The sequence below is a fragment of the Lytechinus pictus genome, unplaced genomic scaffold (genome assembly GCF_037042905.1).
Source record: "Lytechinus pictus isolate F3 Inbred unplaced genomic scaffold, Lp3.0 scaffold_19, whole genome shotgun sequence".
Taxonomy (NCBI): domain Eukaryota; kingdom Metazoa; phylum Echinodermata; class Echinoidea; order Temnopleuroida; family Toxopneustidae; genus Lytechinus; species Lytechinus pictus.
In genome coordinates this window covers 6,256,832-6,275,541 of record NW_026974140.1, presented here as the reverse complement: position 1 = coordinate 6,275,541, position 18,710 = coordinate 6,256,832, and the positions used below count along the sequence as shown (strand labels likewise).

General features: G+C 35.1%; 1 protein-coding gene across 1 annotated transcript; it reads right to left on the bottom strand.

The window, feature by feature from the left end:
• Positions 1-9,020: 9,020 nt before the first annotated feature.
• Positions 9,021-18,427, bottom strand: LOC129260010 (deleted in malignant brain tumors 1 protein-like). Its single transcript, XM_064114485.1, has 5 exons — positions 18,295-18,427; positions 14,777-15,106; positions 13,750-13,871; positions 11,664-11,883; positions 9,021-10,855 (listed from the first exon to the last, which is right to left on the bottom strand). Exons 1-5 carry the CDS (start codon positions 18,371-18,373, stop codon positions 10,122-10,124), a joined length of 1,485 nt encoding a protein of 494 aa, XP_063970555.1. The 5' UTR covers positions 18,374-18,427; the 3' UTR covers positions 9,021-10,121.
• Positions 18,428-18,710: the final 283 nt, after the last annotated feature.

Below are 18,710 nucleotides of genomic sequence, written 5' to 3'. Positions count from 1 at the left end.
GGTACAACAAAGTTAAATTAACTATTTCTTGTTTCATGCCCATGAATACTAGATAACCGAGTAAAATTGTTTTATATGTAATGATATTTGTTTGAATTGAAAATGTTATAAACATGAAGAAGTATAAGCTGTTGCGACCTCAGGTCGATGCGAAGAAGGCCAGCTTTTTCAATTTTATTCTTTCCAATATGTTTCCTTGGGTGTAAGCAATTAATAAATCTAACAATCTTATTTTGAATTACTATAAACCTTTTTAGCAACCTTTCCAAGACTGTAGTACCATGTGCATTAGCAAAATCAAATAAACACTGTATTAACACGATTAATGATAAACTTAAAATGCGTATGAATTTCGTATTCATGCAATTTTGGTAACGGTACAGAAATTTCAGGCGAGCATTGGTTTTTTGTTTTTTTTACAGTAGAGTCAAAGATGTACATGAGAGATCGCTATTTAATATCAGGCCTATATACGGAATTCTGTCTCTTAATTAATTGATTATTATAGTATATATTGGAATCATCTGTATGTTTAGACTTACCCCGCGAACAAAACAAAATACTCTCAGTTTTACCAATATGTAAGCTAAACTTATTATCTGCCATCTATTTGACATAATTTGATGATTCTAAGTTTTTCCCAATTATGTCAATCAGCTTAGGACTTGTATCAGAATACAGTAACACGCTGTCGTCTGCATATAAGAGTAATTTACTTTCATTAACACAACTACACATATCATTGATATAGCACATAAACAGAATGGGACCTAATATTCTCCCCTGTGGAACTCCACACTTTATGGGCAAAGAATCTGAAATCACATTTTGCATGGAATCCACTTGATGGCGATTGGTCAAGTAAGACCAATTATTTGTTCGCTACAGAAATGATTATGAAAATGATGGGAAACCAAAATTTGTGATTACATGTTTTTAACCTGTTAACCTCTTGATGTTTGACCGGTCCTATTGAGACAGATTTTAAGAGTGAGAAAAACATTCATTTTAAATATTATATTTCTTTTGCAATCGTTAAGTGCAATATTGGAAAATCTTATGCTGTCCCACTTGTCATCTTTGCTTCTGGCGTAATCTTGAATTATCTTAAAGAAAAACACACTTTTTAATCTTAAAATTAAGTGTTATAATTCAGGATTTTTTTTTCACAAATGATGTACCATTTTTATACCTTATTTTCAATGAGGGTGGCACTACTGCACCACAAAAGTGTTACTGTTGTCTTATTTATTGTTCAGATTCCCATCCATATGAATATCTTGAGTTTTTTATTAAAACGAGGAAAAATAATCGCTTTATAGAACAAAAGAAACTCAGAAAAATATGTCAATGAATAACGAAAGGTGATGAAAACATTGATAATAATTCATAGGTGTTTTTTCATATTCATTAGTGTTTATCATTGCTTAATATGAAAAAAAAATCATATAAAATAAAAGAGACAAATCTAAATACTATATTCTAAATTGCCATAAACATTCTTTGAATGAATGGTGTAAAATTTATGATCACGTGATGAAATCACATTTCTCCATTGTATTAGCAAGACCATTGCATTCTTTTTGCTCATTGAAAGCTATTAATTAGTTTTTATGTGAGTTTATTTGTTCCCGCCAATATTTTGTTAACGCGTAATATCTTGAGAAAACTGGGGCGCTCAGGGGAGCAAATCCTGAGGGGATATCCATAGACAATAGAGAATGCTAAGGTTCATGGAAAGCCGTGATTATTAAACAACTTGCGTCGATTGTATCTATTCTTTTCACGGCTTGATATTTTCATATGGAAATACATATCGATTTTCATGGCGGAAATTAACCAGAGTCAACTAGCTGTAAGCGGCAGTTGACTACACGGGCAAAGCCCCGAAAGGAAATTGCTTGAATACACCAAGATCAACATAACCCTATCTCATTACAGAAACCCAGCTTTATTATGTTAAAGAAAAGAGAAGGAGATGGAAAAGGGGAAAGAAAGAGACAGAGATAGAGAGATAGAGAGAATGGTGGCATAACATGAAAGATGTGTGGATACATGGATCGCGAGTTCTTTTCTTGGCGAATCTTAATTACATTTGTATTCAAGCGTTGAATCGGCTCGCGTAAACGTCGCCATTGATACCTGTTGCATGCTTTCCATTGTCACGACGTCTTAGCAGGAAATTGGCTTCATGCATAAATAACGGCGTCAGTCACTAAGGCTTGTCGGCCGGAGTAGCCCCAGGGCCATTGTCCGTCATTCCCCTTAGCTCCTTCGCCGGATGAAAGTGGAAAATATGAAGGAGGTATCAACATCTTTTGTGGCGAAATTACAGTGTGCTGCGACAATAATTGAGACAACAATGACACTGTATGTCCACACCTTTTCATGATATAAACGTTTAACAAACATTTGTGTAGCTGGCAAAAAGATTTGGCGTTATTAGAGGTTAGCGTTTGCTCTATGAACACAAAGAGTTGTTTACAAAAGAGAAATGTAACGGAAAGGGTGACTAGGCTTTATAGAGAAGACGTTAAAAGTCATTTTTTCTCTTTTCAGCCTTTGTCCAGACATATACCAAGGAGATGAGAGGTTACTTAATCCTGTTCTTTCCTGAAAGGGGAGTCAGTGAAGGCTCACTGCCTCTTGGGGAGTGTTTCATCAACATTTTCATCCGACAAGTTGTCAGGTCTGACATCTTTCTCTGATGTTGATTGGCTGAGAGGTACTGTTACTATGGTAACTGTCGGATAAAATGGGACTTGTCGGATAAAAAGTCCGACAAGTCATTTCATGAAACGCCCCCCAGATGTCAGCCAAAGAATATTTTCAACTTCATGCACCTGTTGGTATTATCTTGTGATACCCGAGTGCTTATAAGCCCCATCTCATTCATTCCCCTCGCACCCCTCTCAGTCTCACTCTCTCCCTTTCTTTCTCTCTCTTTCTTTCTTTCTTTCTTTCTTTTCTCTCTTTCTTTTCTCTCTTTCTTTCTTTCTTTCTTTCTTTCTTTCTTTCTTCCTTCCTTCCTTCCTTTCTTCCTTTCTTTCTTTCCTTCCTTGTTCCATTTTTTTTTCTTTCTTTCTTTCTTTTGTTGTTTGTTTTTGTTTATCTCACTACATCTCTGTCTCGCTGTCTCTCGCTCATGCACACATCCCACTCTTATTCCCTCATGCACCTCACGTACATGCCCACCCATATAACCACATGCACACACACACGCACAAATTATCTCCACCTACTCTCTTACCTCTTCTTTCTTATATTTTCACTAATATTGTCTAGAAAAAAAATGCTCATGCTTTCTCTATTTTCTCCTTCTTCCACTCATCCGTGTTTCGTGTATATTAACTATCCCTCTTTCCATTTCTACACCATATTCATATGTTTCTTACCCTCTAATACAAACTGTTCTATATATAATAGGCCTCACTCGGTTACCCCCCCCCCCCCCGCTCCACCCCATACGCACATGCACCCTTTCACATCAAAGAACGCTCTCCCAGTTTTCCCCCTCTCTCTCTCTTTCCTTTTCTCTCTATAATCATGACATTAATAAGATTTTAAGGATACAACTTGCTAACTCTTATATCATCTATTTTTCGTCTAATTGGGTTTTTCTTTGTATCACATTGTCTATCTCCTAAACATTGCCACCTTGACTCTTGAAATAAGCCGCACATGACCTTATCATTCAAATACCACATCTGAAAGAAAATAAAACTTCTGCTTATATTTTCCAAAAATCGAATATCGTTATAAAAAAATATTCTTGAGGAAACTCACATTCATTATATCATTTCGTTCGTTGAATTGCTTTATGTGCCTATGATCATGGAATCTTTACAGAAATAAAGAAATATTCTTTCGAAATGTTACACGTTATTAAACTGTCGCCGAAGCCATAAAATATACTTTCTCCACGTTTGTTTGTATTCTATTCAGATTAATCATGATTTCGTCAAACTAACATGATTGATAGGCAATATACGATAATAAACTGTTTTGTATAGTCCTAAATAAAACCGAAAATTTGCAGCACAGATCAATCGAATTTCATCACTATAGTTATTTGATTAATTTTCATATTTCAGGAAGAGCATATTTGGATGGAAAATTTCAAAACATTGGGGCCAGTCAGGTATTAAGTACATGCTTTGAAAAATCGACCATATTACCATAAAAAGTAGCTGGAGGAAAACAAACGACTCGGATAAAATGAAAACAAAATAAGGAGTTAGCGAAAGAGAATGGATGAATATCGGAGAAATATGTTAACATTTGGCATAAATTAACTCTATGATGAAAAAATGCGAGATAATAAAATTCAAAACAGTTAGAATTAAAATGGGATTATCTTGAATATAAAACTGTACATTGAAATGAAGATGAGACAAGGTAACAATTGTAAAGGAAGAGAAAGCTGGATGGGAGGAGGGGGTACATAGGAATTACAGGGGGCAGCAGCAGGGGGAGTGAGTGAGAGAGAGAGAGGGAGGGAGAAGGGGAGGGAGTGACAGACAGAGAGAGAGCATTAGAGAGAGAAAGATGCAGAGGGCAAATATTTTCAAACAAAATTGTCTAGTTTTAGTCTTTAAGAAAACATTCCTGTTCTAAAATAATGACACGTTATGAAATAAAAATTAAGAACTTTTTTTTGGATGCATGTTTTTGCATTAGATCATCTATTACGTCATTTCAAATCTCTGTATTCTTTTCGAGAATCATTGCAATAGGGATTACTTATGAACTACATTTACAACCTTGATTTTACGGTCCCGTTATTGCTCTGATAATGAATATCAAAAACATTACTTTATTGGAAAATAAATAACGAGAACCGGGGACGAGAAAAGCAATTAAAATGGGCAAAAAAGAGGGGATTCTTGATAATCTTGACCCTTTGCTGGTTTTTTTCAGTTAGATCTGGGGTCACTTTCAGCCAATGGCTGAACCTTTTCACAGTATACAGTGCGTCCCACAAAAAACGAAACCGAGATTTATCGATGATTTATCATAACTTAATCGCAAATACAATAGATAAATGACCTACTATTTTAAAGCTTATAATCTCCTCTTTCATCTGAAATTACTTAGATTATTTCTCATTCACGCATGAGTGAGGAAAAACAATTTGAAAAGGGGATACCAAAAAGTCACTTGGCGGGCCGTATCTGGGTTTTAAAAAGAAAACCACATTTTTTAAAAGTTCAATATCTGCTCTTTAATTTGATACCTCAATTACAGAAAATGGTCAAGAAATAACAAAGTTCTGGCTATTTGAAATAAGGCTTGAATTTCAATAATTTTATAAAAAGAAGAGGTTTTACAGGCTAGCGTTCAAACTCACTCGACACTCCGTTTTGTTGACGATCAGCCATGCATTGAGTCTTTTGTTACCGTGCGATAGCTTCAGTGGGAAACCGGTGAAAACAAGTTTATTTAATGAAATTATGGAAATACAAGCATTGTTCTTTTGTTAACTTTTTTACTACTTGACCATTTTCTGTGATTTAGGTATCAAAGAAAAGAGAAGATATTGAACTTTTTAGTCATGTGATTTTCTTTTTGAAATTCAGATACCCCCCGCCAAATGAGTTTTTGGCATCCTTTCTTCGAATTGTTTTTGCACAATCATGCGTGAATGAGGAATAATCTAAGTAATACCAGATGAAAGAGGAGATTCTAAGCTTTACATTGGTAGGTCATTTGTCTATTTTATTTATGATTAAGTTATGATAAATCATCGCTAAATCTCGGTTTCGTTTTTTCTCGGACGCACTGTACACTCTTAAAATGTTGGGCAACATACTGTCCACACAACAATAGGTTAAAAAAATCCAACTCTGGGTAGTTTCTACCAATACTGTGTAGTTTTCACCCAAAGCACACATTATTGGTTTAAAACTACCCAGAATTGCATAAAGTTTTAACCAATTGTTGTGTGGACAATTATGTTGCCCAACATTTTTTAGAGTGTACATGTATGTATACACATGGAGCTATTCTGTGTTTAATAGCTCCATGGTATACACATGAATAAGATCTGTAAGAAATACATAACAAATGCAATGTAAATACTTTTTATTATTATTTTGGTGTTTGCATTTCTATTAAAAAATTAAACAGTGATGAAAATATTTAATGTAAAGGGCTCAACAATCCTTGTTCTTTGAAACTGAAATGTATTTGGTAAGATACCGGCGCTGCTAAGTGCAGCGACAAAGCGTGCTATTTTTTCGCAACAACTGAACTCAATATCACAGATGTGGTATAAGGTTATCATTTTTGATATAGTAGAAATCATGTCTTGTGTATAAAGACCATATCCAATTTAGTTTTATAACTTGACATCATTCTTTGGTGTATATTTTTCGTATTGATTTTGTTTTTCCATTGAATAAAAACCTTCAACTCGAATTCAAGTTGTTAAAGCGACTTTGACATCCCTCGCTCCCTCTCAACAAATTGATTAAATGATATGCGTGTGGTGGCGCTGTTTACAAAATAATCATATGGCATTATCAAGTAGGCCCAACTCCTCCAAATTTGTATGACTGATATCATTATGTGCTTCAAATAATAAAAAAAAGAGTCACTGAAATGGATTTTGTATTCTGCTATAAATATCATGTTTTATATTCCTTGCATTCTGATTAAACACTTAAGCAATCTGAACAGTGGTATGATAGACTTGAAGACACACCCTCTCCCTCGTTCTCTCTCTCTCTCTCACACACACACACGTACACCCTCACGCACGCACCCACACCATCACACACACACACACCGTCACCCCCCGTCTTCATGTCCCTTTTTAATTGAATAAACAATAGTTCTCTCTCACACACACACACACACCCGCACACACCCGTACACCCTCACATACGCACCCACACACACCGTCACCCACACACACTGTCACCCCGTCTTCATGTCCCTTTTTAATTGAATAAACAATAGTTTTTCTCTCTCTTTCTCTCTCTTTCTCTCTGTTGCTGCAAACAAACTATTCTTTGCTTCGTCATCCTCACTACTGATCTCCCCTCTAAGATGTTTTTTTTCAGTAACTTTGTTATTCTATTCTTTTTTTATAATCAATATTTTCAGTTAGTCAATAGCTTTTGAGTAATACACAATTTAATACCAATGATTAACAAAATATAAATCATTAATTAACAGCTCATTTCATTATGTAATTCTTGATACGTGATTAATATACAATAAAATATAGGTCACATCATGTTCTTACCTTTATTTTCAAATTAAGAATATGAATACGTGCATACAATATTTAAGCATTAGTACTGACTTGCATAGAATGTCGTATAACAAATCTGTCATTTCATTGACACAGCATGATAATAGATACATCTTATTTCATAGCGATTAAATATAATTCATATCTCACATAGCCTATTACCATAATCTTGTATTACTTCTATTATACCGTATTACCACGCACTGGCGTAAATCCGTGTTGATGGGTGGGGGGGATGACTGAAATATTTTGGCATTTTTTTTGCAATCATGTTTTTAGATATGCAAGGAATTGTCATTGATATGTCCACAGTGGCGTATCGTGGGTCACGGCATTGAAGGGGGCACCAGCAAAATTTTTGGATCACCGAGTGAGTGCGCTAATGAGCGCGCGAAGCGCGCTCAGTTGCCAGTTATTCTGACCTAATAGAGACGTTTTAAGGACAATGTCATTAAACGGGTATGTATCTCACTGATAAAATAATGCGAGCGCGAAGCGCGAGCTGAATTTTTTTTATATTCACACCTAAAAAGGGACATTATAATCAAATTTGTGTAATCATGATCTGTACCTGTCTCGCTAAACAATGCGAGCGCGAAGCGCGAGCTGAAAATTTAGATAACTCAGACCTGAAGTGGGGCATTCTAAGGTTTCTTTGTAGGAATTAACTAGGACCATACGTATTTCATTAACCAAATGATGCGAGCGCGAAGCGCGAGCTGAAAATTTTTGATATTCAGTTCAGAAGAAGGGACATTTTAAGGACTGATTTTAGGAGTTCATGAAGAGCAGACATTTCTCGCCAATCCACTAATGCGAACGTAATCACGGACAGGAAATGTTTCATATATACGAAGACCTTAACATGGAGCAATCACTTTTTGAGTCATGAAAAAGAAGCATATGTCACTACATAAAACAATGATAACTCAAGTGCTAGGAAATATATTTGGTTTATATTGACTTGAAAACGGGATGTTTTAGTACAACAGGATTATATATCTCGTAAAACAGACAATGCGAGCACCAGGAACAATGAAGACGTAGGCCCTGGGCAAATTATGTTTCATAGAGTTATGATAAAAATGTTTCTTATGTATAATGTAACATAACATAATTATAATATAATATAACATTATAATGAATAATATTTTCTTCTTTCCCACTACGTTTCTCTTCCTTTCTCCCTCTTTTCTCCTTTCCCCCTTTCCCCGTTTTTTTTGGTCAGCCGATGGGGGGGGGGGGGATGTGCCCCCCTGCCCCCCGTAGTTACGCCACTGTGTGTCCATATGGCAAATACCCCTCCAATATTATTATCTGTTTTACCCCATGATGGTTTAATGGTTTTATTAGAGATTACATTCAAATTTTTTTGACATTCCATCTTATTCCCTTCCCAAAGACCCCAACATTGATGAATTGGAAGAAACGGGGGTTTCTCTTCAATTTTATAATAAGGACATAAGTATTTCATTTGGAAATGGTGAACTGGGTCTTTATTTGCATTTTATGATTCAATAATATTGTTTTATTTGTTAAGCGGTATTTTAGGAAGAATTTTCACCAATAAAACAATTATCTCTTGTGATTTTTTTCATTTCCTTCGTAAAAAGTGGGGGGATGTTTGTACAGGCCATCCCCCCCTCCTCGAAAAGTGGGGGGGATATATCCCCCCCATCCCCCCCCGGGATTTACGCCAGTGTTACCACGTCTTTCTGATATGACAGGGTGGGATTTATATATTTATTTATTTATTTTTATATCTTTCAAATAACGTCAAATCTTAAATTTGTAATGCCGAGTCTTATCTTGATGCAGTCTCCTTGTACTCTTTCCATTGTATCGGGTATACAAACTTGTACGGGTTTCTCTCACCTTTATTTTTGTGTAGGTCCTATCCATATCTGGACCCGTCAGAAGAACAGCCGTCCGGCTGAAGAGAGCTATGCAGCCCATATGGGGACAACGAACAAAACAAAACAAAAATTGACACGATTGTACTTGGCTGTTTTGGTTGCCTGAATTCGAGAAAATGGTAAAGTTTGTCATGACCATGATAATGACCAAGATCATCAGAAGAGAGAAAAAGTCTTATACATGTAATTAAGACACCATCACAATACCAGAATACCGTCCATTAATACAAACATGTTGGACTGAATTGTCGAAGGACTCTACTTCTTCGAGCAGTGAGTGAAGGGCGCCAGCTAGGAGGATATTATTGAATAAACAGTATATATTCTTCGTGAAAAGCGACAAGAATCTACCAGATAGGAAATTTTATATCAGGAAATACAATAATTTATAATGATTTAAACGGCAACATAATGTTGGTGAACATTTGTACAGTTCCGGTCATTTCCCAATACCTATATCCAGCACCGTCATCTCACCTTCTTGGCATTTTTCAGAATACAAAATCAATTATTGGTAATTGAGTGTAAAAGATAGGACATGTTCATCATTATAACGACGAGACTCGTAGTGAAAATACCCAGATTTATTCATTGAATAACCCCCACTTTATATTGTCACAAATATATTTTAGCTCAGACTTGCTAATACAGTTTTGCGTTCAACGAATATTCAGCCATTCTACGTAGAACTTGAAAATTGTCCTTGTTTATTTTTATACCTTACCTTGCGAATACAATGTATAATCGTTCTGACCAGTAACATGATTGTTTAATAGAATAGAGTGAATTTAGTTACGCGTGGTTATCTTCTCCCTTGTAAATAGTATTGATTACTATCTTGCTTGTATATTGAGTTTGTTTATTTTTAAAGAAAAATGTAATTTTTGCTACTGATTTTTCTTTTTAAAACTACCTCTAAATAAACTAAGCCTCTTTCGTAGTTACTACACTTCAACTGATGTTACATTTGCGTCCATATTGACCATGTCTTTAGGGATAACGGGGATTGGGTTTCGGCAGCCTGATAGGGATATATCATCGCCCTCATCGCCAGAGCTTGAGGAGCCTTGCAAGGAAAGAGTTTCCAGTTCAGTATGATGACCTACAGACTGAGTATTCATCTGCGGCGATTCAACCGCTGTGGAATAGTCCGGAGGTGACTGTTGATCGCAGCGAGCAGCAAACCGTTCAGCGTCCGCCGTGTTCTCATATTGTAATCGCAACTGATCTGCGTCAAGCTCTTGGAAGAAATCGATAGCGTCAGTCTCGGTATACCGCGGAGGTTGTTCGGTGTAACGTTCCTCTCTTCCTACAACCGGGATCTCAATCCGTGGGAGAGACAGCTGTGAGTACGGCGGTGGTATGTCTTCCTCAAGGCGCGAGTAAGGAGGCAAGTCATCGTCGTTCCCCTGTTGTCCATTACTGATGGTATTGACATTAGGTGTTTGACGTCTTTGGCTAATCCTTCTCACTCTCCCTGAGCTCCTCCTCCTCCTCCTCCTTCTTCTCTCCGTCTCACTTGGTCGATCTTGTTGCCGTCCATTAGCTAATGTGATCCATCGCCTGTGTCTGCTGGATCTTTTCTTCACACTGACAAGGTAACCTAGGAGGACCATGATGATGATCACGAGGAAGACTATAAATCCAGAGATTGTGGAGAGTGTAAATTTTGACCTATCTGTAAAGGAAAAACACGATTTTTTTTCATTGTCCCCCTCACAATTAAGCAGATCAGCATTCTATATCACGGTGTCTTGAAACTTGCGTCATGTCGATATCAAGAATGTGTCGACGCGTGTCTGAACAAACGTCATTTTCCGCTAAGGGTGTAAGGATCTGATAATTTCAGTGTTATTGCTGTCTCCAGTGAGGCTTTACTCAATATAGAATCTCTGGTCTATACTGATTTTCTTTTCTCACACACTTGAAAATTTACCTTGAATATTTTGGATGGGCTTTGTTGCTGTCATTTGTCTCCCATGATAAAACAATCCATTACTCATTGTAAAATACCCTCTTCCTAACTCTTTTACCACATAGATCAGTGATTTAAGAGTAATTGCACTCTGAAACAATGATTGCGATTGATTCATAGTGGATATAATGTTTGATAGTATGTGCATCCAACTATGATTGCAAACTTTGTGTTATGGTGCTCCCGGGGCGTAATTTCAAAAACTGGGCACAGGCTTCAGCAGCCAATAAAAATCAAGGTTTCGTGGAAGTTCCCATCAGGACTTTCCCTATAAATCGCACTTTCTATTCTCTCTTCTCTTAAGGGCACAGTCCGGTTACCCACCCTTATACCTATTTGCTCTACGGCGGCCGTACGGCGAGTAAAAAACAGCCGTTTTATTCATTTTTATTCAAACCACCTAAATTTAGCTGGTCCAAAAACGTTAAAATGACTGTTTTCGACTCGCCGTACGGCCGCCGTAGAACAAATATGACCGAGGTATAAATGATCTTGTATTCTTTATACTCACCGTTAGAGGGTGAAGCTGCAGACGTCTCCTCATTGCTACAATTTATATAAGGGACATGCAATTGACAAGATGTTAAATCATTAACATGGCTGGGACATTCTTCCAATGTCGTTTCATCGCCGATGCATCGGTAATCCCTCCTGTATACTGAGGTTAATGTCTCAGGAACCCTAATCGAAGAAGCACGTCCTACTGGATACCCAAGTTGTCTACACGCCACCTGCAAATATTGAATAAAACATCCAGATTTAGTAACAAACACGATATTAAACCCAACGTGAGTCATTTTAATGTTTTTCCAGATTGGCCCAATTTTTTACAAAGAACCTTCAGCGGCCTGTGGGTATCCTGTCAAACAAATAATTACGTCTGCCGTAATGATGTGTCTTCAACCATGGACCTACCCGTGGATTTGATTCGGCACTTCTAGGTGATCAGACAGCCCTGACATTCTACCCACGCTATAGTACACATCTTACAGCCAGTTTCTGTAATGTACTTACTATTTTAGATTCATTTGCTGATTCTAGTGGGTTGAAGGTCAATATGCAAAAAACTAATGCAATTTGGATAGGTGCTTCAAAAAGTGAAAATGATATACAATTAGATGCAAAGCAAGTTCATTTTGTGCTGCATGATTTTTTTCGGTACCTTATACAGACTTTTATGTTGTAACTGAAAAATACCCGATTATAACTATGATAGAATCTTTGACAAAATAAAATGTCAGATAATTTCATGGATTAAACGAAACATCATTGTTCTGGGTATAATTGCAGTTGTGAAATCATTATTACTGCCACAATTTAATCATTTTGTTTATTTCAATTCCATCTCCTTAGGTTAAGTTATTGAAAACCATAAAACTTAGGTTCTTTAATTTTATATGGAAGAACAAGCCAGATAAAATTAGTAGAAAATAGGTTGTTGGCGCTTATAAAGAATGGGGTCTTAAGATGCCAGATATTTATTTTTAATATGCCCTTCAAGCTTACATGGATTCGGAGAATGATTTTAGGAAAATGTGATGACGTCTTCCATTGAAGTAATTTTTAACAAAGCCATTTGTATGAGATTTTGGGGATGAATATTTGTTATCATTATCTCATTAAGTTGTTAATTCATTTTGGAAAGATGTGTTTCATGCTATGTTTTTTTTATTCAAACGGGAAGAAATACTTGGCACACCTATCCTTGGTGGAGAAACAATTATATTCAAATTGGGAATAAGTCTGTATTTTCAATAGGGGTATGAAAAGGGCATTAGATTTGTTGATGACTTTGACTTGATCGATGATAAGGGACATTTACCTACTTGCTTATGATGAATGTGCACAAAATATTGTTTTAAAGTAAATTTATTCTTATTTTTCTATAAGTCAAAGTATAAAGTGTCGATATCGAGTAAATGTTAAAAAGAATATAGAAAATCCTTTAATCCATTCAGATATTAAAATATAAGTACATGACCGAAAAGGATGTCAATATATCTATAAAGCTTTGCTTGGAAAAACAAAGTGTGTTCCTTTGATATGTTCAAAATGGGATCGATATTTAGATGACCCTCCTGATAATATAAAAATAGAAAAATACCATATCATGATATTTCATTTTTACTTTAGATATTGGTTTAAGATATTTTCAGTATAAGATAGTACTAAATATAATATCATTTCTGAATGAACATTTATATAAGATGAAGATTGTTCAAAATGAAAAAAAAAATGTAATAAGGTGTTGGAAGGTATTGTACACTTTTTTATGAATGTACGTCATTTAGTAAAGAAATTTGGGAGGAAACAGAAAATTTGATAAATGAATGTTCTCACACACACGTCAATTTCAGTTTGAAAAATACAATCTTTGGTTTCGATGAGAAGAGAAATGATGCACTGAATTGTTTGGTATGTAAATAATCAACATTTATTTCTTCAAAAGTTAAATAGTAAAAAAACCTGTGTTTACATATGCACAGATAAAATGATTCAGTATTATGAAGATGAGAGATAGATTTTGTCTATTTTGTCTGTTTGTTGGTTAGCGATCATGTGTTTCAATTCGAAAATAAACTTAGGAAATAACAAACCTTCGAGTTGGCACTTGTCCAGTAAGACGTGCATAAGGTGATCCACTCGTTGGTATATACTTGAACAATGCCGTTCAAAAATCGTCCACTAGTTCGACTCCCTTTGAGGCGAATTGCAGCATCTAAACACAGAACGTCATAACAAAAAAAAATTACGTAAATTAATAGCTCAAGTTCAGTGCTTCAGTGTTGCTGGTAACGAGACTGAATATTTCCTTCACATTTTACTGAAGGACTACGGCAATCCTGGCAATGAGGTCCACGTTTCTACATGTGTCTTCAAGTGTAGATTTAATTCAATTGAAAGCTGTTTCCTAGATAGTCATAAGACTGTAATACATAATGGATGTGGTCGGCTGTAAAAACTAGTTCTTGACCACAGAAGGCGTCACTAGGTCTGACCAATGTTAAACAATATTCAAGTCTAAGCGCCAGATTTCATGTTTATTCCACATTTGAACAACCTCGTCAAAATCCTTGTTCCTGGTGAAAAAGTGTAGTCCCATTGTGATTACTTGAACCAGTCGCAACTATTTTTTTTTGTTATCAGAATGGTGGAACATGATGATAATAACAATCACGACTCTTTCAAAAATTGCTTTTTTATATCGATTTGTTCACCCAAACTGTTTTTTTTTCTTCATGAAGAAATATGATCCAAGGGAATGAACATGGAAACCATTATGACACCAATAATACCTTGGTCACATTTGCTCTACGGCGGCCGTGCGGCGAGTTGAAAACAGCCGTTTTAACATTTTTTTTTGTACCAGCTGCATATATGTGGTTTGAATTAAAATTAATAAAACGGCTGTTTGATTAGGGGTGGGGTCCACATTCACTGTCTAAAGACCTGACATACCTTATGATCAGATCTTTAAAAAAAAATATTTCGCAATTTTCCTGCATTACTTCATAAACGCAAGCTCTCGATGCATTTAATTTCAGCCGTTCATTTACGGGAAAGAAGGAAGGAAATATTCTTAACAGAGTATAATCAGACACCAAGATTCCGGTGTGGACATACCGCAAGTAATGGCCACGTCGAGTTCATGGTTATTGTGTTCTCTCGTCACTTGGACATACGAACATTGTTCCAAGGATGTTGCTGCCTCCGGACACGTCACATTCGCAAGATGGACTGGGCCACTGCCTCGACCGTAATAACCACCTCCAAGAACCGCAACTTGGTTGCCTTGGTATCCAAGCTGCTTGCAGACTGCACTAGCTTCATTGTAGCCCCACGCATTAATATCCGTGATGGTACCCCATTGGCGATCTAAGAACAATTCTACTCTCCCCTCGGTGGATAGCCGTGAGCCATCCAGGCGAATCTCCCAATCAAGTTTGCCTGAACCTGTTAATAAAAATGGCGGCATTCAACATTTCATGAGATACATGACGATTGAATGACACTTAAATATATTGTATATTAGTAGTGGATGTTCTTTTATCCCCCGGTTTTATCCATCTTTATGCATTATTGCTAACTTGATGGGCACTTAAAAAAATGGACAAAAATATAATAATAATAATAATAATAATACGACTACTACTATACTTCAACAGCAACTACAACTACTCTACCACTTCTACTTATGATGATGCTACTACTAACTACTATTACTACCTCCGCTGCTGCTGCTACTACTACTGCACAGTTTTTTTTAATTATCATTATTACTACTTCTGCTGCTGCTACTACTACTACTCTTAATACTACTAATAATACATCTACTACTGCTACTACTACTTCTCCTATTTCTTATTATACTACTACTACTACTACTACTACTACTTCTTCTACTACTACTACTACTACTACTACTACTACTACTACTACTACTACTTCTACTACTACTACTACTACTCTTACTACTACTGCTACTAATACTATACTTAGTACTACTACTACTTCTACTACAACTACTTTTCAATCAAGATGGAAAGTGCGACATACAAGTCTCATGCATTATTATTATCATTATTATTATTAAAATTATCGCCAATCATAATTGTTTAATCTGATAAAAAAAAGTATTTGATACTCCAATGTAGGATCTGAAATCGGGTAACAGTCTTATTGATTGGAATGAATTTATATTATTTCTGAATATTTCCCTTGATAAAAAACAACTCAAGAGTTTTGTTATACCCTGATAAAGTTTACTCTGAAGTTATGTAGTCATTAAAACTCTGCAGCAGCATCCTCGTTATGATTAAACACGTCATTAATAGCATAGTAAAAATCGTGATTAATCTGTTAATGATTGGTATGCTAATTACCCACCAGAAACAATATCAATCTTTGCTTCATTATTAATATATCCCTCCCAGTATTTTACATCATTCTACATAATATTTTTCGTCAGTCAATGACATATTATGAGTTTTTATTTTGTAATTTAAAAAGTGATATGAAAAAAACATGGCCTTTAATTAATATAATACTTGGTCGAAATAAACAGAATAAACTACCACAAACCATGCCACTATGTGACATATTTAAGTATTTAGTCTTTGAATAGTGGAATAGTCCCAAACAGACTAAAGGTGGCAAAGATTGTACCCCTTCACTAGAAAAATGATATTAGTGATGTAGAAAATTACAACCCCATTGCCCTTTTATCAGTTTTTGCAAAATTATTAGAAAAGGTGATGCATAACAGACTATATGATTTTTTACTTAAATGAGACATTCTGACTTCAAAACAATTTGGCTTTCGTCGAAACTATAGTACTGATTTGAGCATCGTTAATTTTACAAATGATATCCTCCGTGAAATTTCTAATGACATGTTTTGCTATGGAGTATTTATGGACTTATCCAAAGCATTTGACACCATCGACCACCATATTTTACTTTAAAAGTTATATCATTATAGTATTCGTGGTGTTCCACACCAATGGTTTTCTGATTATTTCCTTAACAGAAAACAGTATGTGGTGGTCGATGGTGTTGAATCTGATTATATGAATGTTGACATTGGAGTACCACAGGGATCAGTACATGGACCGCTTCTTTTTATTATTTCTATCAATGATATTGTAAATTCGTCTAAGTTACTTAATTATTTATCATTTGCAGATGACACTGTCGTGTATCTTCACAATGATATTACAACTGGTTTCCTTTTAAATGAAGAATTAAATAAATTGAATGTTTGGTTTAAATGTAATATGCTGTTTGTAAATAATGATAAGATAAAATATTTTATTTTTTCATAAGAAAAAGAAAATACCTAATTCAATTGAATCTGTTAAAATAGACAATGTTTTATTGAACGTAAGCAAAATATATTTTTCTTGGGTATTTACATCGAGGAGTGTTTTGATTGGAAATGTCATATTGATTATGTCTGTTCTAAAATTTATCGTAATACTGGTGTCTTGTATAAGTTAACAAAAAAAATTCCCCCAAGGAACATATTAATGAAAATTTATAATTCAACAATCCTTCCACATTTAAATTATTGCAATGTTATTTGGGGACATACATACAAAACAAAACTAGACAAAATTTATAAGTTACAGAAACGCATAGCTCGGTTAATAACAAATAGCCATCATTTATCCCGTTTGCCACTGTTTTTAAAAATTATTCCTGTAGCTTACTTAATAAAGCTTAATACATCAATGTTCATGTTCAAATTTCCAAAAAAACCTTTTACCGTCTGTTATTGGTGTGTTCCAACCAAATTCTGCATTCCATAATTATCCAACTCGTCAAGCAAAAAATTCCACATTCCTCTTTCAACATTACTCTATAATTCTTTATCTTCTGTTTGGGGTACGTGAATGGAATAATCTAAATTTCGATATAAGATCAAGTACTACGATAAATCGATTTAAGTGTATGTATAAGAAACTTATTTTAGTAAAATGTTGTCCATGGCTGAGTAGGATACTTATCTCTTTCATCTTCCAAAGTTTATTTATTTTACTTGCTTACTTTTATCACTCTCTTTCCTTTTCTATTTTCTCTATGATCTCGAGCTATGTGTTTGCTCTGTATGGATTAATGCGTGGATGTACATGTATTAGGATGGGTATGTACGTGAGAGGGTGGATGGGCGTGTGTATATCTACAGACTATACTCTAATATTTTGCATGTATTTTATGTAGGGCCCAGTTTATAAGCAGGTTTGCTTCTTTTGGGTCCTGGCCATTTTTTAAATTGTTATTTTGTTTGTCAATGGTTGATTTGTATGATACTTATTTCATGATGTTCATGTACTATGTTGATTTTAAATGGTTAAATAAATGAAATGAAAATTTTGTATAGATTTAAAGAAAATCATTTACTGTTTATAAAAACTTTTTAAGTACTAGTATAGTATTTACATATTCATTGCATAGTCAAATCACTGACAGTTTTCTTCCCATGCAATTATTGATGTCTAATATTAATGTGAGTTTTAAAATAGGAACTTCCTCAAACTTGGACTGAGTGTACGTTTCATTGGTCTGTAATTTAACATGTTTTATTCACATTTATCTCCAAAATTATAATCAACATAAATATTAATATAAAGAATACGTACCTATTGGCATCATATAACAAATTAGAACCCAAAATAAGCTCCGAAATCGTGAAGTCTGTGTTATGTATCCCAACGCCATGTTTTCTCTCTTGAATACACTTCATGCCCGCGTTATGGAAATAAAAACGATCGTGAATTTGCACAATCCTTTGTACTATTTGCAAAGTGTAGTCATGCATTCTATAAATGGCATTCATCGTTCGATTTTATTGTTATGGCACTAAAAATGACGTAAATTGTGTTTGTATGAATTATATGTACAAGGTGATCCAATGCTTGTGACGTTCAATTACTTCACTAGTCTTTTGGTGATTATTATGAAGCAAATAAGCCATGCTAGCTAGCTAGCTACTGGCATGTGATAATTATAGACCTCTTAAAATAATAGTCGATGTCTTTTATCGTAATGATACAAG

Bases quoted from the DNA above. Each gene is read 5' to 3' on its own strand.
- LOC129260010 (XM_064114485.1), bottom strand. From the start codon at position 18,373: ATGGCGTTGGGATACATAACACAGACTTCACGATTTCGGAGCTTATTT. The intron at 11,884-13,749 runs GTTTGTTATTTC...CAATATTTGCAG, and splicing joins GGACAAGTGCCAACTCGAAG to GTGGCGTGTAGACAACTTGG. The intron at 10,856-11,663 runs GTGAGTATAAAG...TTTCCTTTACAG, and splicing joins TGCAGCTTCACCCTCTAACG to ATAGGTCAAAATTTACACTC.